At 45.8% G+C, this 27,273-nt stretch overlaps 1 protein-coding gene across 1 annotated transcript in view; it reads left to right on the plus strand.

The window, feature by feature from the left end:
• The window catches only part of LOC110581608 (stimulated by retinoic acid gene 6 protein-like), a 49,443-nt gene extending 22,920 nt beyond the window's left edge, over window positions 1-26,523 (plus strand). The window contains exons 5-18 of the mRNA XM_021691528.2: window positions 1,154-1,274; window positions 3,046-3,091; window positions 5,506-5,634; window positions 5,952-6,022; window positions 7,378-7,489; window positions 12,674-12,827; window positions 17,587-17,662; window positions 21,003-21,084; window positions 21,404-21,452; window positions 21,909-22,026; window positions 23,095-23,214; window positions 24,442-24,605; window positions 25,362-25,508; window positions 26,208-26,523. Coding sequence (XP_021547203.2) covers window positions 1,154-1,274; window positions 3,046-3,091; window positions 5,506-5,634; window positions 5,952-6,022; window positions 7,378-7,489; window positions 12,674-12,827; window positions 17,587-17,662; window positions 21,003-21,084; window positions 21,404-21,452; window positions 21,909-22,026; window positions 23,095-23,214; window positions 24,442-24,605; window positions 25,362-25,508; window positions 26,208-26,356 — 1,538 coding nt within the window. The 3' untranslated portion in view covers window positions 26,357-26,523. The remainder of the gene's footprint in view (window positions 1-1,153; window positions 1,275-3,045; window positions 3,092-5,505; window positions 5,635-5,951; window positions 6,023-7,377; window positions 7,490-12,673; window positions 12,828-17,586; window positions 17,663-21,002; window positions 21,085-21,403; window positions 21,453-21,908; window positions 22,027-23,094; window positions 23,215-24,441; window positions 24,606-25,361; window positions 25,509-26,207) is intronic.
• Window positions 26,524-27,273: the final 750 nt, after the last annotated feature.

Raw genomic sequence — 27,273 nt, forward strand, 5'->3', positions numbered from 1 at the left:
GCCTTCAGCACCTTGCCCACTTTCAGCTGGGATTTCAGCTTCAGTGTCTTGTGTCTGCTGGCAGGTTGAGGTTCTTCTGTTCTCAGGCCTTCAGACATCCCACTGCCTTCCTCTGCTTCCTCTTACTCAGATGCCGAAACCAAATGGTCTCGAGACCTAGATTTCCGGTAGATGTTGTCTGCGGGTTTGGTTTTGCCATCTCAGTTACTCTGTCCGCTTCTCTGACAGGTAGATTGCAAAATTATGCTCTTGTGGCTTCTGTCCTCACAGAAATTCTTCCTTGTATATAGGGTCCTGTCCTGCCAGCAGCCCACCATTCACATGCATGTAAATACTGACCAGCCCCAGCCGACCACCTGCCATCTGAGTGAGGAATGCCCTTCCTTCCCTTCTCCTCTCCGTCTTACAAACCCCTGCTTGTATTTCCTGGCCTTGTTAAATGTCACCACCTCCAGGAAGCCTTCCCTGATCCAGACTCTAGGTGAAGTCAGGGGCTTCCACTTCTTGTCCCCACAGCAGATTGACTGTGCCTCTGTTAACACACCACTCACCTTCCTCCCTGTCTTCTCTATTGGACTGCAAGCATCTCAAAGCAAGAAGCTTGTTCATTCCTCCTGTAGCCTTAGTGTCTGGCTCTGGAGCCAGCTCAAAGCAGATACTTTGTGAAGGTCATGTTGCACGATTAGATTTTCCTGGATCCTGTTAGATTCTCTAAGAGCTAGTCAGTGGCAGAATGACTATGATCATTGCCTTGTGTAGAAGGGCAGGATGGTTACGAGAGGTTTTGCGCACACACATCACCACGCTTTGTGTTGCCGTGGTGCATTCGCAGTGCTGTACTCTCGGTGGTTGCTGTTTGTTCAGGTATTTGGCCTGCCTGCACCTCATAGTGTGAGCTGCCCAAAGGCAGGGGCCACGTCGTCTTCATCCCAGTACTTAGCCAGTGCCTGGCATGGAAGAGGTCCCAGGAAGGGTCCGTTGCAAGAGTGAAAGGCATTCCCGCATTCCTCCTTGCTGAGCTGGGCCTTGTCCTCTCATCTCCTTGGGTCCTGAGGCCTGCGACTGGAAGTCGGTGTAAAGCCCCATAGCTTCCTTGGGATGCCCGGAGCCTGTGGAAGAGGATTCATGGCATCTCTGGCCCTGTCTCTCCCAGCCTTTGTGCTGCTGATCGGAGGCATGGAAGTCGGCCTGTCCCACTTCCCCTTCTTTGCCTGCCTCTCGTCGGAGTTCCGGCTGCTCAGCTCCATCCTCGGCTTCAGCTACTCTCTGATCTGGTAAGACGGACACTGCCTGCCTGCCTTCCTGTGACTCCTTCGGCCGTGGCTGACCTCTGGACAAAGGGCTGGGGGTGACCTGCGAGCTCCCCATGGAGGGCTTCTTTGCCCAGACCTGAGGCTCACGATGGGCAGGTGGGGTGACTGGTCCCAGGTCCCACTGTGGCCTCTCTGTGGGACTGCACTTTAGGCTGCAGAAGGTCAGACCAGCGTGCTTTCTGCTTCACAGCCACTTGTGATTAGAATATTCCCCGAAGTCAGCGATGTAGCAAACTTCATTTCTGTAAACTGCCCAGGGTCCCAGTTGGGGAATGCAGGAGTCCCATTTGGATGCTTCTCTTCTGTGCTGGCATGTCTCCCCCAGGAGCCCAGGGGAAAGTCCATGCACCTCAGCTTGACGTTCAGGGCCACTGCGGTGTGGCCTCCCCTGTCTCTCTATCCCCCCCAGTCTCCAGCACACACCCTCCGGTCACACTAGACTCCTGCGTTCCTTCATCCACCCACTTACTCGGCAAACATGCTATTATCTCCTCGCTCTGAGCCAGGGAACACGCTAGAGAACAAGACAGCCCCTGTGGGTCATGCTTTCTGGCCTCTTTGTCTATATTTTGCTGTTCCCCCTGTGGATTATCTTCCCTGACTCGATCCGGTGGTAGCTACAGGCTCATCCTTCATGGATTGCTGACCCCACAGATGGAGAACTTCCTAACCCTCCTGTTGATTTCTAAATTTTTTTTCTTTTTTCTTTTTTTATTTGAGACAGAACGAGAGAGAGAGAGCACATGAGAGGGGGGAGGGTCAGAGGGAGAAGCAGATTCCCCGCCGAGCAGGGAGCCCGATGCGGGACTCGATCCAGGGACTCCAGGACCATGACCTGAGCCGAAGGCAGTCGCTTAACCAACTGAGCCACCCAGGCGCCCCACCTCCTGTTGATTTCTTTGCCCTCAGCACTGGCACGGGACCAGCCCCAGGAGTCCTTGCTGCCTGAATAATCCCATGAGCATTCTGCTTTCGTGCCTCTGTCCCCCTCACTGAGCCGGCTTCCCCCCTGCAGCACTTTCTGTGACGCAGGGGTCCTGAGGCCCGCGTGCAGGCCACTGCGGGGGCTCACAAGCAGCTGACGCACCAGTGACTACAATTCCTAAGTCTGTAGACGGCTCGCTTTATAAAATGAAAAGAGAGTGTATCTGGGGTTAGACGTGGAGTAATAGTACCATCTTGCTGGCCTCTGACAAACCTTCGCCCCGGGGAGGAGGCGGTAGGGGGACTCACTCCGCGGCCTGCACTCCCTGGGAGATGAATCGGGCCGGAAGGTGACCAGGACAGTGTCGGGGGCTAAAGCCTCGAGGCTCGTTCCTCAGGGCACCGTTTCCAGACGAGGCCAGGAGGGGAAAAGGAGCGTGGACCCCAGAGTTGGGAGACCTGGGCCTCAGTCCCGGTTCCAGGTGTGACTCTGGACAGATTCCTTTCCCTCTGCAGGCTTCAGTTTGTGCCCCTGGCAGGGAGAAGGAGCTCCCTCATGGACTTGTGCTCTGCTGTGTGGATCCCGGGTTTGTGTCCTATCCGAGGGCATGTGAGATGAATTTGGTGCACGTACTTTAGCATAAGCAGGGTGCCTGATCTGGGAGGGAGGTACACGGAGGCCTGGGCACCAGCCCTCCCGAGGAGGAAGGAAAGGGGAGGTAGCTCCAGGCTGATGGGATCTGGGCTTCTTTACAGGGACCATGCTGGGAGCGGTCACAGTACCCCAAACCCTGTTTTTGTCCTGCAGGTTTGCTGTCACTGTCCTTTACATCACAGAGTGTCCCCATGGGCAGGTGAGTCCCCGCTGATCTATGTGTAGAGTATTCAGTCCTGTCACCGTGACCAATTTGCTGTGTGACATTGGACAAACCCCTGCCACTTTTCTGGGCCTCAGTTCCCTCGTGTGAACAGGAGAGTTGGTGGAGCCATTCATGATGCTTCCATTTGTACAGCACCTTATGTTCATCAAGGTGCTCATTCACAGACATATGTTCTCTCAGTTGATGTTCACAGCAGTCCCTCAAGGTGGGGAACCTCTCAGCAGACCTATTTCACAGGTGAGGAAACTGAGGCCAAGTGTATTAAGTAACTCTTCAGAAGTAGCAGATTCAAGAGTTGAGACCAGGTCTGGCTGACTCCAAAGCTCATTTCTTTCCATTCCTTCATGTAGCCTTACTTTCTCTGTCTATAAAATGGGAGACTAGGACTGGATGAACCCTCCAGCTTTGCCCTGCATTGTCCTTCTTGGAACTGGGGGGAACTGGTTCATCTTTTGGCCTTGTATGCGACAAAAAGGAGCAAGATGAAAGAGCATGTCACACTGCATCTAGAAGAGTTCCTAGGCAGGTGGGGGGAGCTCCAGTGGGCCTCTGGGGTTAGGAGCCAATGGGAGCCTTCCAAAGTCTCTCCTGGGCTTCACTCACTGTGGAGACTACAGGGTGTGATGAAGAGAGTCTGGAGGAGCTGGATTGGAAAAAGAGTTTGGGGGCTGGGCTTTCCCTCTGCATCTCTGTGCTGGGATTAAGAACGTTCTAGCATACCTCTGCCCAGAAAGATGCCCTCCACTCTGCTCATGGTGCCAGAGAGTCTAGATCACAGGCATTTTCTTTGGTACCTTGGAGAGCTTCCGGTCTTCCTGAGGTTCTCCTGAAATTTGAAATATTCGTGGTTAATTAAGGGAGAGGGCAGGGTCTTACTCTATGCTCAGAATCACTAACGTTAAGAACTGCTATGTGCTAGGTGTTGTTCGAGGCTCAGCCCCCCAGATCAACTGTTGCATAGTTCAGGGTGCTTCAAGGCACTTTGAAGGCTGTATGTTAGTGCTGTCCCCAGCTCACTGACAAGAAAGTGAGGCTCAGGGGCTAATGGGACTTACAAGTTAAAAACCAAGGGACTGAAATTCAGACTAAGGTAATTATAAAGATTTCATCTCATGTTCTCAGATGTGTTCATGGAAACATGTATAAAAATGAGACATTGGAAAAGTCTAAAATGTCAAATATTAGGAGAAACTTTAAATAAAATTGGTTCATCTAAACAATGCACTGTTATGCAGCATTAAAAGTGACATATGCAAATAATTTGTAAGCATGTGGGGAGCTGACTGTGATATGTACAGGCCTATGTATTTGGTACAATATCAACTTATAATAGATATAGATGTAAGGATAGATACAGAGGAAAGACACTAGAATATTGGCAGTGGTGATGTCTGATGTCTAAGTGGTGAGCAGACACTGGAGAGGAGGATGAAGGGGAGACATGAGCCCCTGCATCTCAGCATGCTCTGTCCTGCCCCAGAACAGCACAACATCAAAACCCGACTCTCCATGGGGGCAATTGCTCTGGAAATAAAAAAAACATGAAACCGGGGCACCTGGGTGGTTCAGTCAGTTGAGTGTCTGACTCTTGATTTCGGCTCAGGTCATGATCTTGGGGTCATGGGATCGAGCCCTGCGTCTGGCTATGCACTGGGCTGCGAGTCTGCTTGGGATTCTCTCCCTCTCCCTCTCTCTCTGCCCCTCCCGCTGCTCACACACACACTCTCTCTGTTTCTGAAATAAATAAATAAATCTTAAAAAAATAAATCCCACAAAACCACACCACTAAATTATGAAAGATAAGTCACAATATTATTTGTCCTAAAACAGTGACAAAAGTTCTGTGTGTGTGTGTGTGTGTGTTTTTTCTTTCATTAAAATGGAACTAAAATCACAGAAAAACTATGAGCACCATCTCAAGAGACTTGTGCTTTTGGACACTTGTGTTGCTGCCAACCTCCCCTCCCCCCCCCTTCTTCCTTCCTTCTTTTTTTCTTCCTTCTCTTTTTGTTTCTCCTTCTCTCTCTACTCTCTCCCTCTTTCTCCTCTCTGGTGCTCCCCTCCCTGTTTCCTCTCCTTACCCCTCTTTCTCTCTCCCTCTCTGTTGTGTGTATTTTCCAAAAGTAGCAATATTTAATCCCTGATCAGATGAAGCCATGAAAGCCCTTTGTATAAAATAAAAAGGGGGTGCTAGGACTCACACCCAGGGCTGCTGGACTGTGGGCCACGGCTGGTCCCATGGTGTGGGACTGGGGGAGCTGAGATGGACCCCTGGCCGCCCAGCTCTGGGCGTGGGCTGGGGCAGGCAGATCTGCATCCACAGCTTCACCGGTGGCCCAGCCCTGGCCCAGCGACAGCCCGCACCCCATGCTCTGCTTCGGTTGCAGTTTCTGGGGAGGTACGAGACGGTCCTGTTCTACTGGCCCTCACTGCTATGCCTGGCCTTCCTGCTGGGCCGCTTCCTGCATATGTTTGTCAAGTCTCTGAGGGTCCACCTGGGCTGGGAGCTGCAGATGGTGAGTCCCGAGTGGGAGCCCCGTGCGTGTGCCTGCGGGGCTGGTCTGCGCAGCTGCCCTGGGAGGGAGGCACTACGTTTACTGCTCCCATTCTGCGTGAGGAAACATGGCCCCGGGGAGGTGGGTTGTATCGCCTAAGGTCACGTCGCTGGTCTGGAGCAGAGTGGGAACTGCAACCAGAGAGCTCAGTTGTTGAAGCTCTCTCTTAACCTCTGCTCCATCCAGAAGAGTGGCTTCCCCCAAATTCCTGGCCTCTGTGACAGAGCTTGTCACAAGGATTTGTGAGCCCCAGCATACACCTGTCTCTTTTCTCACAGGAAGAAAAGCCTTTCCTGGAAGTTCACCAGGCACAGCATGTCAAACGTCTCCTGAGGAAGCCCCCCTTGCAGTAAGCCCCGGGGTGCCTCATTTGCCCCTCTGTGTTTGTGCCCATGTGGACGAGCCCTGAGACGACTGGAAAGGCGCAGAGTAGTCAGGACTCTTGTTGGCTAATGACAGAAACTCAAATCAAACTAGATTAAAGAGAACAAGGAAATGTGCGGCCTTCCTTAACAAGAAAGCCTAGAGGTGGTCAGCTCAGAAGCAGATGGATCCAGGGGCTTCACTGATATCAGAACCAGGGCGAGTTCCCTCATTTTCTCTTAGCTCTGCTTTGATGTGTGTTAGCCTTGTAGTGAGGTGGGCTTCCTTCCCATGGTGGCCCCCAGAATCTCTAAGCTTATACCCTCCTGGTTTAAGCTCACAGGAAAAAGAAATTTTCTTTTCTAATAATTCAAACCAAACTCCCATTGTGATTCATTGGATCACACTGGACCACGTGTCTTCCCAAAACTAATTACTGTGGCTAGGCGATTAGAGTAAATGCATTATTAAGCCTGTCACATATTCATCGTTGGAACTAGGAAGTGGTTCAGCCTCACTTAACCGCTAGGACTGATGGGAGGGAGCAGGTTCCCAGAGAAAGACTGTTGTGCTGTTACCAATACAAGAAGACATAGCTCATGGCCAAGCAAAAGCACTGGTCTTCAGTGACCTATTCCTGCTACTGCCACCATGTACCAAGGGGATATGCCCCAGAGAAAGGACGTGGCTAGTCCAAGGTCCTTCAGTGGCAAAGCTCATACTTTGGTTAGAACTACATTTGCCTACGTGTAGCTGAAAAGGCAAAATAACAGTGGGACACACAAGAGGGAGATTTCTTTCTTTCTCTTGTAGAAGAATTCTGGAGGCAGGCAGTTCATACTGACCCTGGACTGCCCACCATGGAAGTTTGCTGATCATCTCTCTTTCTGCTGCCATTCTTGGTGATTGTCCACATCCAAGATAGATGCTGGGTGGGCTCCAGGTTGGACCAGCCACCGTGTCAGCGTTTTAGACAGCGGGCAGGAGAAAAGAAGGAAGGGCAGTGGGGTCCCTCCCAGCTGTGTCAATTCTATCTCAGCACCTTCCCCCAAAGTGCCATACCACACTGTGGTCACATCTGATTGGCCTGTGCTTACTCTTTCACTCTTAGCTGTAAGAAAGTCGGGAGCGATAGCCCTTTAGTTTGCTGAATTGCTGTATTGAGTAAAACTGAGTCTCTGTTCTTAAGAATGAGGGGAAAATGAAAACTGGAATCTACCAGTATTCTTTCTCTTCACTACATTCTAAGAATAAGCAGAGACAATGAGGTTATTTTCAGAAGAATCAGACATTTGTTTACCAACCACAGCCTCTCTTTTCTTATTATTTATTCATTCACAGGGAGACTAAAAAGTCCTGGTTCCAAACCAGAATCTATGAGTGGGACCCCTGCTTTCAGTTCCCAAGCAGAATGATTGGAACCACCGTGTTGGCTTTCATATGCCTGTACCTTGTAAGTAGATTGGAACAAATCCTTTTCTGTTTCATAAATGGGGTGGGGTTAAGACAGGTTATTCTTTAAAAGCTAGGTCAAAACTGAATCTCTGTAAATCAAAGAAGTACAGTTTTTTGACCCCTATCATTTTTACTCCAAGGACACTTTCACCCACATGGCGAATATTACTAATAAATATAATTGAAGTATTTATGGAGACTTTCAGTTAAATCAATTCTATGTAAACAGCTTGCAAGAAGCTACTCCATCCTAACAACAAGTAAAAATCTGAACAAACTGAAAAATCAACAGTTCCTTCTTAGATGCATAAAAAAAGAGAAGTCATGGTGCAAACTGTTGCCCCTAAAATTGGAGACACACAGGTGGATAGGAGAACCACAATAGAATGGCACAAATAAAATCTAGCAATATATGAAAGGAATTATACACCACAACCAAGTGGGATTTATCTCAGATATGCAAGCCTGGTACAATATTAAAAATTAATGTAATCAATCACATCAGTAACTGAAAGAAGAAAAATCACATGATCATATCAATAGATGTAGGAAAAACATTTAACAAAATCCAACACGAGGTCATGAGAAAATTTTTCAGCAACCTAGGCATAGAGGAGAACTTCTTCAATCTGATTAAGAATATCAACAAAAAAATCTACAACTAACATCATACTTTATGGTGAGAAATTAGAAGCTTTCCCACTAAGATCAGGAAGAAGGCAAGACTGTTCCCCCTCACCACTCAACATTTACTTAGGAGATTCTAACTAAGTAATAAGACAAGAAAAGGAAATAAAAAGTATACTGATTGGGAAGGAAGAAGTAAAAATGTCTTTGTTCACAGATGACATGATTGTGTATGTAGAAAATCCAAAAGAATCAACGAAAAAACTCCTGAAGGGGCGCCCGGTTGGCTCAGTCAGTAGAGTGTGTGACTCTTGATCTCAGGGTTGTAAGTTCGAGCCCCATGCTGGGTGCAGAGATTACTTAAAGTCTTAAAAAAAACCCGACTTCTGGAACTAATAAGCAGTTATAGCAGGGTTGCAGGGTACAAGGTTAACATACAAAAGTCAATTGCTCTTTTATATATTAACATTGAACAAGGGGAATTTGAAATTAAAAATACAATATCATTTACATTAGCATCCCCCCAAAAGGAATACTTAAGTGTAAATCTAATGAAATATGTATAAGATCGATATGAGGAAAATTACAAACCTGTGTTGAAAGGAATCAAATCAACTAAATACATGGAGAAATATCCTATATTCATGGATGGAAAGACTCAATATTGTCAAGATATCAGTACTTCCCAACTTGATTTACATATATTGGGATTGATCTATATTGGAATTCAAAGAAATCTCAATCAAAATCCCAGGGAGTTACTTTGTGGATATTGACAAACTGGTTCTAAAGTTTTCAGGGAGAGGCAAAAGACTCATAGTAGACAACACAATTTTGAAGGAGAAGAAGAAAGTTGAAGGACTGACACTACTCAATTTCAAGACTTACTGCAAAGCTGCACTAATCATGACTGTGGTGTTGGCAAAAGAATAGACAAATGAATCAATGGACAGAGTAGAGAGCTAAGAAATAGACCAACATAAATATAGTCAGCTTATCTTTGACAAAAGGGCAAAGGTAATACAATGGAGTGAAGATTTTCTTTTTAATAAATGATGCTGGAACAACTGGACATCCACATGCAAAAAAAAAATGAATCTAGACACAGACCTTCATAAATATTAACTTAAAATAGATCACAGACCTAAACATCAAATGCAAAACTATAAAACTCCTAGAAGGTAAAATAGGAGAAAATTTAGGTGACCTTGGGGGTTTGGTGATGACTTTTAATTTTTTTAATTAAATTAAATTTATTATTGTTACTATTTTTGGCATTATCAAGCATTTATTTAAGGGGCTGGTAAGTGTGAATAATTTATGTATTTATGTATGTATGTATTTATTTTTATTAATTCCAGTATAGTTAACATATTATTTCAGGTGTACAATATAGTGATTCAACTATTCTATACATCACCCAGTGCTCATCACAACAAGTGCACTCCTTATTCCCCTTCGCCTATTTCACCCATCCCTCCACCCACCTCCCCTCCGGTAACCATCAGTTTGTTCTCTACATTGAAGTGGTGATGATTTTTTAGATATGACACCAAAGACAATCCATGAAAGGCTGATAAGCTGGGCTTCATTAAAATAAAAACATTTTCTTCTGCAAAAGACCATGTCAAGAGAGCAAAAAGACAAGCCACATTGGGAGAAGATATTTGCAAAAGACAATCTGATAAAGTCTGTTATTCAAAATATACAATGAGCGCTTAAAATTCAATAAGAAGAAAATAAATAACCAGATTGAAAAATGGACCAAAGACCTTAATAGTCACCTCACAGAGAAGATAGATGGTGAATAAGCTTTTGAAAACATGCTCTACCAAAAAATGAAACAAGATGAAACCACAAAGGGAGACAGACCATAAGAAACTCTTAATCTCAGGAAACAAACTGAGGGTTGCTGGAGTGGTGGGGGCTGGGAGAGATGGGGTGGCTGGGTGATAGACATTGGGAAGGGTATGTGCTATGGTGAGCGCTGAGAATTGTGTAAGACTGATAAATCACAGACCTGTACCTCTGAAACAAATAATACATTATATGTTAAAAAAAAAAAGAAGAAGAAGAAGATAGTAGGAAGGGAAAAATGAAATCGGGGGGAAATCAGAGGGGGAGATGAACCATGAGAAACTCTGGACTCTGAGAAACAAACTGAGTGTTTTAGAGGGGAGGGGTGGGGGGATGGGTTAGCCTGGTGATGGGTATTAAAGAGGGCATGTATTGCATGGAGCACTGGGTGTTATGCACAAACAATGAATCACGGAACACTACATCAAAAACTAATGATGTAATGTATGGTGACTAACATAACATAATAAAATAAAATAAAATAAAATAAAAAACAAAAAAACCCAAAAACATGCGCTACAGCATATGTCATCAGGAAAATGCAAGTTAAAACAAAAATGAGATACTACTACACACCTATCAGAATGGCCAAAATTCAGGACACTGACAACATCAAATGCAGATAAGGATGTGGAGCAACAGGAACTCTCATTCATTGCTGGTGGAAATGAAAATGGTACGGCCACTTTGTAAGATACTTGGGTGGGTTCTGACAAAACTAAATGTACTCTTACCATGTGATCCAGCAGTCACCTTCCTTGGTATTTACCCACATGCACTAAAAACTTATGTCCACACAAAAACCTGCACATGGATATTTATAGCAGCTTTATACGTAATTGCTAAAATATGGAAGTGACCAAGAGCCCTTCAGTAGGTGAATGGATAAATAATCTTTGGTACATCCAGACAGTGGGATACAATTCAGCACTAAAATGAAATGAACTATCAGGCAATGAAAAGACATGGAAGAAACTTAGATGCATATTAGTAAGTGAAAGATGCCAATTTGAAAAGGTTACACAATGTATGATTCCAACTGTGTGGTATTTTGAAAGGCAAAATTATGGAGACAGTAAAAGATCAGTGGTTTCCAGGGGTTGGGAAGAGGGAGGGATGAATAGGCAGAACACAGAAGATTTTTGGGGCAGTGAAAATACTTTGTATGATACTATTATGGTAGATACATGTCATTAGATGTTTGTCCAAATCCACAGAATGTGCAACACCTAGAGTGTACCCTAGTGTGAACTATGGAGTTTGGGTGATAATCATGTTTCAGCATGGGTGCATTATTTAAGTTTGTTTTCTCAACAAAAAAAAATTTTTAATGTTGGCATAATTCTGACTTTAATATTTTATTAAGCATGGGATCAAAACATTTCATGTGGTCAGAATTTCTTGGGGTCAACATGGAGAGATAGAAATGGCAAGACCAAATTGTCTTCTGGATGATACCTATGTAAATTAATCCTGTGATTGAGTTTTAAACGAATGTATTAGTTAGGTAATGCTGAAGTACCACATAAACCCCTAAATTTCAGTGACTTAACACTATATATATTTTTGCCATGTAACAACGTCAAGTGGGTGTTCAGGTTTTGGGGGCAGCAGTCCTCCGTGTGTTATCCATAACCCAGATCTTTCATCATGTGCCTCATTATCCCTAAGAACCCTCACCCTCTGCATCCAGTCAGCAGAAGGGGGAGGTGCATGGAGAAATGCATGTAGAAGGTTTTCAAAGGCTTGTGTGGAATAGCACACATTCCTTCCACTCCTCTTCCATGGGCAAGAACCATGTCATGTGGGCACATCTAACTCAAGGGAGGCTGGGAAAGGTAGTCCAGCTTTGCGCTCAAAGAAGGGGAGAATGGATTTTAACAGACAACTGGAGTTCTCTGCAACGTGAATAACTGACTTGGAGTTACTGTGTTCCTTAAGTCTTGGGTGGTTATCTGAATGCCAAGCACCATGCTAAGACGTGGAAGAGAGAAGACAGCTGATTCAGCAGAGTCTTGGCTTGGGAGAGACCCATGGCCTAAGAGAAGGGGATACAATGTGGTATGAAGTACCTGCCATGTAAAGAGAGGAAAAAGGGGAAAGTGCTCTGAAAGTTTAGTGAATTATCCCAGATTGAGACACTGCCTGAAGATGGTAACATTTGGAGCTGCACATTCAAAGACAAACAAAATTTGGTTGATGAAGTAAAATGGTAGTAGGAACTCTAGAAGCTTTGGTGTGATGGTAGGCGGCATGGAGCCAAGATGACAAGATGATGGGAGTGAGCACATGTGACACGCATATAGGAAACAACACCTCCTCTAACGTGGTTACCACCAAGACGCCAGACGGACAGCGGTGGGAGGTACGGCTGGAATTGTCCCCAAGGTCACTCCTTAGTCATAGTTAGGCAGTCATTTCACTTGGATGTAATTAATGTTTGAAGAGTTCCTCGAGCCCTCATAGGACCTAGTCTCGTATGCTATTGGGTGAAGAAAAAAGTTTGAGGTGACTCCAAAAAAGTCTTCAGAGAAGTCACAATCCCACTCATCTTGGGATAGCCACTGTCCAGAGTCTATTTCAGATTTGTTTTGAACTTCAAAGAGTTTTGATCGCAAAACCAAAGAGTGATCCATATGTTATTCACCTACTAGGCTGGACTCAGGTGTGACGTTGATATGTTTGCTCTTTGTATCAGTTCATTGTCATTGAGTTCTGCATGTTCGTGTATGTGAGAGATGAGCTGGATGTGTTTGAAGGGGAGCTGGAGAGCTATATCACCTCCGTGAACCAGACGGGAACCCTGACCCCAGTCATCCTGCAGGTGAAAGAGCTGATGAGCGTCACCAAAGGTACAACCATTCCACCACCTTTGTTGGGAAAGTGTGGGAAACTGGGAGAAGGACTTATAATTAACTGGTGACAGGTACACACCTGGGATAATTATTGCTGTAGCATTGCTATTGTCTGCATGAGGTACGTGGTTTGGGAGACAAGTGGGTTACAACTGATATATGCCTCCCTGGGTGACTAGAAGGCCAATGGGGTCGGGATCTGGGCCATTTTGTTCAAACCTGTTTGGGGCTGAATTGAACATGCCCTGAGAATTCTCTCATTTTAAATAGCCTATTTTGTTTTGATGCCAGTGGAAACAACTAAAATCATCATCTCTTTTGCACTTGGGAAAAAATAAAACAGCAAGTCATGGCTTTTCTTTAGGGTTATATGGAAAAATTTTTTATGCTGTTCAAATTTAATTTCTGCTTAGTTCGGGCTGCTATAACAAATTGCCGTAGACTGGGTAGTAGAAACAACGAACACTTACTTATTTCCTAGTTCTGGAGACTGGGGAGTTCAAGGTGCTGGCAGGTCTGGTGTCTGGTGAGAGCCTGCTTCCTGATTTCCAGACGGCCATCTCTTTGTATCCTCAGTGCTAGAGAGTAGGGAGAGGAAGCAGGATGTCTGTCTCCTGTCTCTTCTTATAATGGCACTAATCCCAAAAGCCACATCTCTAAATACCATCATACTGGGGGTTAGGGTTTCGACATATGAATTTGTCCATAGCAGTCACTTTACCTTAAGATACCACCTTTCTTTGAAAACGACATTCTAATTCTGTCTGTTGCCCATGGAGTGGGGAGAGTTCTTCCCTCTTTCCTGCTGCGAAAAGCTGTGGACTAGATGTCAGGTAAACTCCGTGTCGTCAGACAAGTCAGGTCCTTCCTCTCTCTTGTTCTCAGCTTCCTCATCTTTAAATGAGGTCTTGGAATGGGGTGTGAAGTGGTTTCCAACAGCCTTTGTAGCACCAACATTTAATGGCCATAAATTCCCAAATGGTCCATAAGTCATGAAACAGGTGTTGCAAATGATATTTTTACGTAAGACTCATAATCTGGTAGAGTACTGCAACCAGAAGGAAATAGATCTCTTGTGAATTATTTGAGGGAAATTCTCTTTCATACATGTGACATGGAAAGTTACTTTTATGTGAGCACTGGGGCACCAGCTCCATACCAGCATACTTTATTGTTGCCCTTGAACATTCGTATTCATCTCTGATGTAGATTTATGCTCAGCCCGACAAGTCCCTGAGTACAACACTCAGCAAGCATAGTCTAATCTTTAAGTTCAATCATACTAATTTTAAGCCATAGTTTTGAAAGTTTACATTTCCCCCCTCTTCTAGGTAAGTTTTTAATGCCAACCTCAGTTACTTGCTCTGGGTGAACCGGAGTAAATATATCACTGTATTCACTTATGTTTTACCCCCCTCTTCCATGTATTTCTCACATGTTTAGATATTTTGGGAATCAAAACATAAAATTTTCACTCCATCTTGATCTTTTTCAGCTTTAACACGGCTGCCCTCTGGCCAAGAGAGACTTTTAAGCTGTACATGCTTCATCTTTGGGAAGATAAAGGCATTAAATTAAAAGTATGCAGTCAGTCATGCTCTTGCTACTGGCTGGTCTAAATCTGCGCTCACTCTGCTTGTGGCCAGACTCCTCCCATCCTTTCCTTCAGGCTCCCTGTGCCCCCAGGGGTGAGATTTATGTGGTTTACCTGCAGCCTTTGTGATGGTTGAGGTCTGGGATATAGTAATTGCCTAATCCTGGTGATGCTGGGACAAAGACACATAGAAAACTTGGAAGGATTGGAGATCGCTTTTCTTTTTCCTTCTTGTTAAGACAACTTTTGTGTTTTTTTTAAGATTTTATTTATTTGACAGAGACATAGTGAGAGAGGGAGCACAAGCAGGGGGAGTGGGAGAGGGAGAAGCAGGCTTCCCGCCGAGCAGGGAGCCCAATATGGGGCTCAATCCCAGGACCTTGGGACCATGACCTGAGCTGAAGGCAGACGCTTAAGGACTGAGCCACACAGGTGCCCCTAAGAAAACTTTTCAAAGATACAATTCACATACCTTAAAATTCATCCACTTAAAGAACAATTCAGTGGTTTTAGTATATTCTCAACAATCACCATCACCACAATCAAATTTGGAACATTTTCATCACTTTAAAAGAAATCATAATCATTTGCAGTCACTCCCCATTTCCCCGCAACATTCCCAGCCCTAGATTACCACTGTTTTCTGGCACTATGGATTTGGCTCTTCTGGACTTCTTATATAAATGGAATCACACAATACGTGGTCTTTTTTGATTGGCTTCTCTCACATAGCAAATGTTTACAAAGTTCATCTATGTCATAGCATGTGACTGAACTTCATTATTTTTTATTGCTGGAATTTATTCTGTTGTATGAATATACCACATTGTATTTATCCACTCATCAGTTGATGGAAATCTGGGTTGTTTCAACTTTCTGGTTATTATGAGTAATACTGCTATGAACATTCATCTCCAAGTTTTTCATATATTTTCATATATCTTGGGTGTATACCTAGGAGTGGAATTCTGGATCATATGGTAACTATATTTAACCTTTCAAGGAATTGCCAGACTGTTTTCAAAAGCAACTGCATCACTGTGTATTCCCACCAGCAGTGTATCAGGGGTCCAGTTTCTCCATATCTTCACCAACACATGTTGGTATGTTTTTTGTTTTTTAATAATAGCTATCTAGTAAGTGTGAAATGGCAGCTTATTGTGGTTTTGATTTTCATTTCCCTGATGTCTAATGATGTTGAGAATCTTTTCATGTCCTTATTGGCCATTTGTACATCTTCTGTCAATAATGTCCATGGAGATCCTTTGCCTATTTTTAAATTATTATTGAGCTGTAAGAATTCTTTATATTACACATAAATCCCTCAAGAGAGATAATTTGCAAATATTTTCTCCCATTCTGTTGGTTGCTTTTTCACTTTTCTGATGGTGTCCTTTGAAACACAGATGTTTTTAACTTTGTTGGAGTCCAGCATATTAATTTTTCTTTTATCACATGTGTGTATCTAAGAAAACATTGCCTAACTTGAGGTCACAAAGGTTTATTCTCATATTTCCTTCTGACACTTCTATAATTTTAGCTTTTACATTTAAATCTATGATCCCTTTCTGAGTTAATTTTTGTATATGCTGTGAGGTAAGGTTCTAACTTCATTGTTTTGCATGTGAATATCAGTTACCCCAGTGCTATTTGTTGAAAAGCATATTCTTTCCCCATTGAATTGTCTTTTTCATCCTTGCTGAAAATACACTGATGATGAGGATTTACTTCTGGATTCTCAATTTATTACATTGATCTATTTATCTAACCTTATGGCAGTACCACACTATCTTCATTACCGTAGCTTTGTAGTAAATTGGAAATCAAGAAATGTGAGGCCTGTAATTTTCTTCTTCCTTTTCAAGATTATATTGTCTGTTCTAGGTCCCTTCATTTTCATATGAATTTTAGGATTAGCTTGTCAATTTATGCAAAAATGGCGTTGGAATTTTGCTAGGGATTGGGTTGAATTTTTAGATCAATTGAGGGAGTCTTGCCATGTTAACAAAGAACATCCTATACATGAACACAGCATGTCTTTCCATTAATCTAAATCTTTAATTTCTTTCAACAATCTCCTGTAGTTTTCAGTGTATGAGTTGCGTACTTCTTCCGTTTATTCTTAAGTATTTTATTCTTTTTTATACTAATGCAAACACAGTTGTTTTCTTCATTTTCAGATTGTTCATTGCCAGTGTCCAGAAATACAGTTAATTTTTGTATATTTGTCTTGTATCCTGCAAGCTTGCTGAACTCATTTATTAATGAGTTTGAATCTCTTTTTTGTTTGTTTCTTTTTTGTTGTTGCTGTTCCTTAGAAATTTTTAAATATAAGAACATGTCACTGATGAACAGAGATAGTTTTATTTCTTCCTTTGCAGCCTGGCTGCATTTTCTTGCCTAATTTCCCTGGCTAGACCCTCCAGTACAGTGTTGGATAGAATTGGCAAGAGTGGACATTGATTTCCTTATTCCTGAACTTAGGGGGAAAGCAATCAGTCTTTTGCTGTTAAGCATGATGTTAGCTATGGGTTTTTTGCAGATGCTTTTTATCAGGTTGAGGAAGTTTTCTTCTGTTTCTACACTATGGAGTGTTTTTAATTATGAAGAGGTGTTGGATTTTTTTAAAATGGTTTTTGTGGACCAACTGATAAACAGCTTGTCCAGAAGCTTTTATACGTACACATCATCCCCCTTCCCTGTTTCCCCCTCCCTTTCTCAGAAGCACACAGGATCACGTGAAAGCAGATTAGATACAACATATTAAAAACTTGCCAAAAGAGGGATGAAAGAATAGTCAAGACCTCTTGATTCCAGTTATCCTTACACATGGTTGTTCTTTACTGGGGGTGGCAAATTATTCGTTTTACGAGGACGGAAGGTAACTACATGTGTATACACCCTCATTTTCTCTACCTATTACTCACTGTAAATGGAAAATCTTAATGTCCAAGGAGAGGCTTGTGCAAGAAGTAAAGTATAGCAAGGATGTGTGTGTCTGAAATGAGACAGAAATAGAAGCAAAACTTTATTTACACAAGAAATATGTTAAAGGAAGTAAAATGTATTTGCCCAGCCCTTTCTGATGTGAGCATCCGCAATTTGAAAACACTGTTCCTGGCTCATCTTCTCAGGCCTCTCCTGTGACTTCTTCTATTTCAGGAGTTTGGCTGGTGACCATCTTGTCCGCCTCCCTCACGTGTGTGAGCTATCTGTTCCACATATTGGCCTGTTACAGGTGAGAGGGCTCTGGGAATCATTTCTTTGTCTTCAGCCAGAATTTTCTAAAAATTCCTGAGTGGTGACAGCAGTGCCCAAGTTGGAACCATGAATGTATATGCCATCCAGGAAGAGCCACATCTATTGGTTGTAAAACAGAAAACCCCAAACCAAAAAACTAATTGATTTGAGCTTCTACTATAAGCTTGACACTGTGCTTAGAATCTTTTGATTTTTAGGGGAGCCTGGGGATCTCAGTTGATTAAGGAGCCACCTCTTGGTTTTGGCCCAGGTCATGATCTCAGGGTCCTGGGACTGAGCCCCGCTCAGTGGGGAGTCTGCTTCTTTCCTTCTCTCTCTCCCGCTGCCCCTCCCCTGGCACGCATGCTCTCTCTTTCTCAAATAAATAAATATTTTTTTAAAAAGAATCTTTTGATTTTCACCACAACCCTGAGAGGCACTTTCATCTCTGTTTTTACAGCTGAGAAGGCTGAGACTTAACAAAATAACTCACCCACGCCATTAGCAGTTGGCCATGTCTTCTGCCCTGAGAGGCCTTATTGCTTCTTGTACACTCGGCATCTCTGTTAGGGGTCAGACCTGCCCTGCTCTCCAGGACTAACCACACTGGGTTCCCAGCAGGTGCACCCGGCTCTAGGAGTTATCAAAGGAGATCGGGTCAAGGGCACTGGGTGCATCAGTCTCTAGAAGAGCAGAGCGGGAGGAGGGGATGGACTTCAGTATGTAGTGAGCATTTCACTGCAGATAGCAGTTGAATTTTAGGTATCTGCCCTCCCTCCTCTGTCTGTCTGTCTGTCTCTCAGTCTCTCTCTGTGTCTCTAACTCACATGCAGTCACAAGAGGCCCAGGGCCATCTCCTACCCCTCCGAAGCATCCTGCCTTTATACCCTCCCCATCTGGCTGCCCGAAGGGTGGGTCTCTTGCAGATGGCATCCAAATAAGGACTCTCCTGGTGCAAAGAGGCCCCAGCTCTCCATCACAGCCCTAGCTTGCTCCTTCTCTCTGCTTTCCTGTCCCTGGACCCTCTGGGTGGACTGGACACCACTGCTCTCCCCTGCCCCCCTTGATGTGGGGATATACCTGCTCCTTCCTTCAGTGGACTGCAAGTGCCTGGGAGATGATCAGTGAGACACTGGACCACAACCAGTAACAATCACCTTTTAGAGCTGGCTGCATTGACATGGGGGGAGGGCACAGGGAAGAGAAGGTGCCTGTGGCAGGGAGGCCTTATCCTTGTCCAGGCTGGCCCCTCCCTCCCATACCTGTCGCTGAGGACCGATGATCCCTGCCCTGTCTGCTTTACAGGACCATGGAGCAAAGGAAAAAGTGGATAAGAAACCCCTACAACTGGACGGCACTAGCACTGTGCTAGTATTTTTATTTTTCTTAGAATTATTCCTATCTATGTGCAGCCTCTTTTAAAAAAAAAGTTATAAAAATATTTAGTGTAAAGTCTTCCTCCCATTCAAACCCCAATTTGTTGCCCCAGAGCTAAACATTATTCATTTTCTGTATCCTCCCAGAAATTGTCTATGCCTCGTGCACACATATGTGTGTTGGTGTGTTTGCATTCCTGGTAGCATATGCTCTATTCCAGTGCTGCCGAGCTGAAACAGTGAAAATCACAGACGCAATTTTGAATTTCCTAATAGACACGAGTAAAAAGTTAAAAAAGGAGGTGAGAATAATTTAATAATATATTTTATTTAGCCCAACATAACCTCAAACCATCATTTCATCATATAATAAATATACAAGCTATCAATAGGATATTGACATTCTTTATTTCATACTAAGTCTTCCCCATTTAGTGGTCATAAAATTGCAAAACATCCTGAAAAATGCTGGGGATAGGATGTGGGGGAAAAAGCAAGACACGTGTGAATGTGGACCATGAACATAACCATCGCCGACCTAATCTTTTATGCAAAGGGCCAGGCCGAGACCAGCACATGGGGAAGGCATGCAGAGGTTTGTGCAGGTGCTGGGAGCATGAGGGGCTGTGGTCCCTTTTTCAGTTTCATTTATGTTGTAATAAGGTGGATCTATCATTAAAAATGGTTTTCCATTATTACCTGTTTTGAAATATTATTACATAAGTAATACATATTTGTCACGGAACAAATAAGAAAATAGAGCAAATTGAAGAAAATAAAAGCCACAAGCAGAGTCTCAACTATCACATTCAGCCACCATCAAGACTAGGTAACTACATACTACTTTTTCAAACTATATTAAGATTTTTAAATCATCAGGGAAATGTATGACCATGTTAAGACCACAATGAGGCATCACCTCACATCTGTTTGAATGACTAGTACCCAAACCACAAGAAGTAACCAGTGTGGGCGAGGATGTGGAGAAAAAGAAACCTTCATGCACTGTTGCTGGGGATGTAAATTGTGCAGCCACTGTGGAAAACAGTATGGAACTTCCTCAAAAAAGTAAAAATAGAAGTATCCTATGATCCAGCAACTTCATTTCTGGGTATTTATGAGAAGAAAACAAAAACACTATTTCGAAAAAATGTTTGCACCCCCATGTTTATTGCCATGTTATTTACAATATTCAAGATATGAAAATAACCTACGAGTCCATGATGGATGAAGGGGCAAAGAAGATGTGACACACACACACACACACACACACACACACACACAGTGAAATACTATTCAGCCATAAAAACAAATGAAATCTTGCCATTTGCAGAACATGGATGGACCTTAAAAGATGTTATGCTTAGTGAAGTAAGTCCGACAGAGAAAGACAAATACTGTATGATCTCACTTATATGTGGAATCTAAAACAAAACAAAAAAAAAACAAGCTAACGGATACAAAGAACAGATTTGAGGTTGTCGGAGGCGGGTGTGGGTGAAGGGAGTCAAAAGGCATGAGCTTCCAGTTATAAAATAAATGTCATGGGGATGTAAATACAGCATGGTGACTCTCGCAATAGTACTGAACTGCATATTTAAAAATTGGGGAGTATAGATCTTAAAAGCTCTCATTGCAAGAAAAAAAGCTTGTAACTGTGCAAGATGATGGATGTTAACCAGACTCATAGTGGTGACCGTTTTGCAATATACATATATATCAAATCATTATGTTGTATGCCTGAAACTAATATAATGTTATGTGTCAATTATATCTCAATTTAAAAGTATTTTGAAAATATTTTTAAGGCTAATGAGAACCGTCCCACGAGCTGTGGTCAATATAGGGAAGCCGAGCCAGCCACCATCTCCCTCCACAGGCTTTTCTGTCTATATCTGTTGAGCTCTAAGGACATAAGGAGCCGTGGTTATGAACATTCCTGATTTCCCACTTTTTCTCTAGAAAGCACATGAAGAGGTTGTGGGCAGGAAATAAACACTTCCTCCCTTTGAAGTTCCATAATCCTTCCTCGGCGGAGAGTGTGGTAAGTTCTCTGAGGCCTCTCTCTGTTCTGAGACTAAGTGATTGGCTGAATCCTGCTCTCCTGCAGCTGGGACGGGGTAGCAGCCTGGGGGAGGAAGAGCCCTGGATGGGGAGTCCATAGGCCTCACTTCTAGTATGCTCTGTTGCTGAGTGACGCACCTGGCCCTTGGTTTCCTCATCTGTGAAATGATGACAATCATGACACCCACCTTGGTGTGTTGGTGGGTGAACCTCAGATGAGGCGGGGATGCTGGACCCATGTGTTAGAGGTGATCGGTGTTTTCTCCCCTCTGAGACCCCGTTTTCTTTTTAAATCCCAGGTGGCCATTGCAAGGTACTCTGGCTGGCAAATAGCCTATATTCTGTGGGGTAAGTGTCCTCACGTGACCTATTCAATTCAACACCCATTCCTCGGGCGCCCGCGGAGTCCTGGCTGTGCAAAGAGAGAAGAGAGGCGAGGCAAAGCAGCCCTTGTTCTCTCTCCTTCGGGAGGGAGGGAGAATCCCACACTCACATAGCTATCGTTACCTCCTGTCCTAAGCCCGTGGGCTGGAAATGCTAAAGGCAGTGGTGACAGAGAGGAGGAAGCGACTCTCCACACCCAGGCAGGACACGAATGCTTTCTAGTGGGGTTGACGTTTGAGTCGCATCTGGCAGGGCGAGCAGAAGGCAGCAGGAGGATGGTCATGCCAGGCAGAAGAAACAGCACAAGCAAAAATGCCAGGACCTTTGGTGGGAGGAGGATAGAGGGGGGACTTCAGGGAGGGACATGTATGACCGGGTCATGAAGGGCCTCGAGTGACCCTGGGTTCCCTTGGCCCACAGGCTACCTCATCATCCACGTGGTGCAGAGCCTGTGTGGCATGCTGATCATGTACAGCCTGGTGCTGCCTGTCATCCACAACCAGGGCCTGGAGATGCTCCAAGGACTGGGCATCGGGACGTAAGTGCTGGGTGGGCTCCCTGTCATTGCCCGGGGCCTAGGAGCTGGCAGACCCTCAAAGCTGCTGCTGTTCAAAATGCCCCTTCCCTGTTGGGATCTCACTAATTCCTGGACCCACACTCTCAGTTCTGACCCAGGGATGGGCCAAAAGAGCAACTCATCACAGTGGGCACCTTACAGTTGACAAAATGTCTCCATTCTTGTTGTTCAGTGGGGTGCTCACAGTTGTGTCTGTGGGGGATACACGTGTGTCCATTTTATAGCTGGGAAGATTGAAGTTCGGGGAGGTGACATAGGAGTCAGGGCAGTATAGTAGAAGGAGAAAGGAAATCTGAGCTTAGGTTCTAGAGAAGCTGTGTGACCTTGGGTAAATTGCTTCTCTGAGCCTCAGTTTACCCATATGGAAGATAAAAGTGAAGGCCGACATTACTGAGAATTCACTATGCATCTTTTCTCTTGAGAACCCTTGGAAGGTTGGGTCTCGTATTGAGGCCCGTTTTTCAGACAAGGAAACAGAGGCACTGAGGGCTCACCAATTTGTCCAAGGAGGGGAAGAGGCAGGGTTGGGAGCCTGCAATCTGAAGCCAAGGCCCCATTTAACTGCCGCCCACACGGCCGCTTGGAGGATGCAAACCCAGCATGTGGCCCTCTCTGAGAACTCCCTGCTCTGAGCTCCTTGGTTCCATCCTCCCCTAGAGCCACGTGGGAGGCTGGGCAGAGCCTGCCTGTCCACTCTCAGGACCTTCATGAACTCTTGAAAAACTCCATGCTTTTCTTTGATTTCCATGCTGTTAAACACGCAGCTCAGCTGCCACATATAATTAAATCCTGGAGTTCTGGTCTGGAGTCAAAAAACCTGACTATGTGGCTTTGAGAAAGTCATCTGCCCTTCGTGAGCCTCCATTTTCTCATCAGACAGTGGGTGTGAGAATACTCTGGAGGCATAAAGCACAGAGCCAGAGCTACTGTTGTCCCAGCAGGCTGTCCCGTCTCTGTCCTCTCTGTCACTGGGCATTGGAGAAGGGCTTGGACAAGGCCCCCTCAGGACCGTCTCTCCCTGTGTTTCAGCCTCACCATATCCATCGTCCTGGGTCTCATGATCCTGCAGGTGTGGATCGCCGCCACCTTCTTCCTACAGCCAAAGATGAGCGCGGCTGACAGGCAGAAACCTTTGGCTCTCAACAACAGGTAAGGGTAACGAAGAGAATGGGGATTAGAGGCTTTGGCTTCAGCAGCCCCTCGTTCCTTCCTCTTCCCCCTTGGCAGGTTCCTGGGAGGACCGTACCCTCCCTGAGAGGACGAGGGGCCGTGGTCCGGGAGTGGGCTCTGGAGCCGAACTGCCTGGGTCCAGATCCTGCCTCCACCCCTTATGGGCTATGGGACCATATGTGACATTCCTGAACACCCACGAACTGCAGTTTCCTCATTTTACAAATAATTGCTCACCTCGGAGAGGTATTCGGAGCATAAAGTGTGTTAAAATATGAACTTAGAACAACAGTGCCTGGTCCGAGGTTTTCCTTTGTAGTTCACTCATTCAAAGCCTTTCACTCAGGGAGGAAACAACGCGGGCATTAAGGATACAGAGCTATCCCTACCTGACCTGCTTGCGGCAGCTCACGGTCCACAGGGGCCGGCAGACACATGGCAACAGTCAACTCCAGAGGGGGTGACAGCCTCACAAGAGCAAGGCGGGTAATGGAGAAAGAGGCAGGAATGGTTCATTCAGCTGCAGGTGGGACGTTTGAGCTGAGCTCGGTTGGCTGTCCTGCAGGTCTCGCTGAGGAGAGGGTGTGGTCGGCAGCCCTCAGGGCACAGATGGAGGCAGGCAGCCGAGAAAGGGCAAGACGTCTTGAGAGAACAGTGAGAATCCAATATGGTGGCCATGTAGTCGCCTTGGATGGTGAGGGGCAGGGAGGGGGCACAGAGTGACGGCCCCAGAAAGGCCCCTCTCAGGGATGGCCCAGAAGTCCAGGATGCCGAGTTTGGGCCTCATCCCACCCACAGGCAACAGGAAACCACACAATCCAGTGGTCATCTGGGAAGTTTCCTTTGGAGGACTTGGAGCAGTTCCAGCGGCGGGCAGGTCATTGTGACAACAGACAGTGGGAAAGCCACAGCCTCTGCTGTAACCACAAAGCCAGCTGTAGCCACATGAGATTTCTTGTCGTACAGGAAACCTCAAAACCCAGGGATCCCATGAAACATCACAGCCACCGCTGACAATCCCGCTGTGCTGGGTTCAGCACCTTCTGCACTGTATCTGAGCCAGTCCCATACCACTGCTGTGTGGCGGGGACCATCAAGGTCACAGGGCTAGGAGATGGGAGCTGCAGGATGGGGCCCGGAGCCAGCCTGCCTAGCCACCTCCTCCTCTTGAAAGAGTGCTGCCCCTCTGCCTGCTTCTGTTTGCAGGAAAGTGTTCCACAACTTCAACTACTTTCTGTTCTTCTACAACGTGCTGCTGGGCCTGGGCGCCTGTCTCTCCAGGCTGCTCATCAGCTGCATCCTGGGCACGTGGCTGATCGCACGCATCGACAGGACCATCATGCAGAATGGCTATGAGGGGGCAGACATGGGTGAGTGGCTGGTCCCTGGTGGCTGCACATTGAGTCAGGGGTGGGGGGTGGTGGGGCTGGTCTGGCAGCTTTCTGGAAGCTGCTTGCCGGTCGGATACCAGAGGCCTGGACTTCACACTCCTCCTTCTGCTCAGAGCTCAGCTTCTCATGGAAGCTATAATGCTGAGCAGAAAAAAAAACATTCAGCCTAATGGTCAGAAGACAATTCAGGCTAGTAAACGGCTGCATGTTTGACAGACCTTCGAGGTATCGTGGAAAGCAGTAAGAAGTACTAGAATTCCATCTGAACAGTTAGAAGGTAATTAATTTATGAATGCACAGCTCTGAAAATGTTGAGAAAGAACACATCTCAGAATTATTGGTGTCATTAGCTGGAAACTTAGTTAAGAAAATGGTCTGTTCAGTTAAGAAAGACTCCCAAATCAAGCCGTTTCTGTAAAGCAAAAATCGTTTGGGTTTTCTTTCTGACCTGTGTCCATTCATTCACTCACCCATTCCTTGTACGCCTGGCAGCCTCTCTGTATGAGCACAGCGCTCCTCCCACTTTCGGCTTCAAGGTCTCCACGAAAGGGATGGATTAGAATGCCATCTTGAGAACCTTCTTGCTTTTCATACCTAATTTTCTAGATTCTCAGTGATAACAGGGGCACCGTTTAGGAACAAAGTGGCACAACAGTTACATCATCCAAAGCACAGGCTCGAGCGTCCTGGGACAGAGGGCATGCTGCCTGGCCTGACTTGCCTTCTGCATTTCAGGGTTCAGTGCCTGGATTGGAATGCTCTATGTGGATCATTATCATACCAACCCTGTGCTCGTCAGCTTTTGTAACATCCTGATCACGGGGCACAGGGAGAGGAGGCTGCAGCGGGCCATCAAATACTGGTACCTAAATCAGTCAGCAGGTAAGCCTCCTGTCTGAACCTATGCTGGGCTTGGACAAAAGGCAACAAGGACCCTAAGGCTTCTCTGGGAGCCTTGAGATGTCCCAGCTTCCCCCTTCCCTGCCCCCCTTCCTCCATACTCCGTGCCCTGGGGAACCTTCTACCAAGGAGAGCAGGAGGCTTAGTCCACAGCCAACCTGGCCAGGGGACCCCTGAGGTGTGGTGTCCTTGTCCTTCTAAATGGAACATGTGGCTCCCCCCATGTTCCCAGAAATGAGCTCTAGTTCTGCTGAGTCCTCCAGTCCCTTTGTTTGAGACCCCACCCATATCCCAGGCTTCAGGCCAGATGCCCTCCAAGATGGGGCTTGGTTTTGCTTACCACAAGCTCTTCTGGCTACCATCTCCTGCCCCCTCAAGGATCTATACTGTCTACTCCATCCCTCCCACCCTTATTACTCTGTTCTGCCTTCTGCTGGGAAGCCCACCAATTAGCCATATCTTGTGAGCACCAGTCTGGACTATGTTCATCACTGTTCCCAACTGCAGACATCTGGCTCTGGGACAAACTCAGATCCCTCCAGCCACCCTCATGTCCCCAGAAGTCCCGGTCCAGCTCCTTCTCCTGCACCTCACACCTACCAGTCTGCTTCTCCTAGAGCTTCTGAGGATAGAGAGAAGCTGCCCCATCCCCCAAGTCTGTCTGCTCTGGTTCACTTCTAGGTTCCCGAATCTCAACGAGGTCCAGGACAAGGTGGTTCCTGTTACACACCCTGGTCAACAATCCCAGACTAGTCATGCTCAGAAAATCAAGATCAGGTCATGGCTCCCGGGACTTTACCCAGATCCTGTTGACATGCTCAGACAGCTGACGGTAACCTCCCAACACAGCTACAAGGCCATTCCAGGACGACTGCCCCTGTGACAAGGCCCAGGCTACCCAGCTGCTGTCCCCTGCAGTGTGAGAGGGGACGCAGTCCCCGTCTACTGCACACAGCACCGGGCGCTCATGGGATGGCACCTGAGCTGAACCATGAAGTCTCAGGTCTAATAATCCACTCCCTTGGTAAAAAGATCAAGAACTAAAAAGAATTTCTGTTGAACAATCTTTTCTCAATAACAATTTCCACTATCCATGGTTAGGAGGTAGCATTGGGGAGTTCCGTGTGGACAAGCACTTAGTTTGACCACAGGATAGAACTTCGCGTCACTGAAGAAGGTGGTAAAATGTACACCAGGAGAGCTTAACTGTTAGACATAGTTTTTGTCTGGAAGAAAGTATGGCTTTAATCCAACGGGATCCTTGTTGCTTCCCCCTTTCCAGGCCTTCTGGTGGTGGGAGAGAAGGACATCCATGTCCCCAGCTGCTAATCTGGTAGGGTGAGCAGGCACACGTTGGGCTGTCCCTGCCATTGCCGCTGGGATGAGGAGCAGATCAGAACTGATCTGGGCCTTGGTCACAAAGAAGATCTACAGATCTGACAAGGAGGGTATCCCCTGGGAAGGCTGCCTATCTGTGGAGGCAGAGATGGGAGTGGGCAGGCATTCTAGTTGGGGCCAAGAGCAAAGGTGTGGGAGCAGGAGAGCCTCAAGCATGTTTGAGGAGGAGAGGCCTCTGGTATTTGCAGGGCAGGGTATTGGGGGCTGTTTAGACCACCCACGGAGGCCCAGATGCCAGGCTGGGAAGCCTGGACATTTCTCTTTGTGCAGAGAGCCCAGTACTTACCCTGAGTCTTCACACCCACGCATAAGGTCCCTGATGGCCCGGGACTCATGCAAAGTGACCAGA

The sequence above is a fragment of the Neomonachus schauinslandi genome, chromosome 13 (genome assembly GCF_002201575.2).
Source record: "Neomonachus schauinslandi chromosome 13, ASM220157v2, whole genome shotgun sequence".
NCBI lineage: Eukaryota > Metazoa > Chordata > Mammalia > Carnivora > Phocidae > Neomonachus > Neomonachus schauinslandi.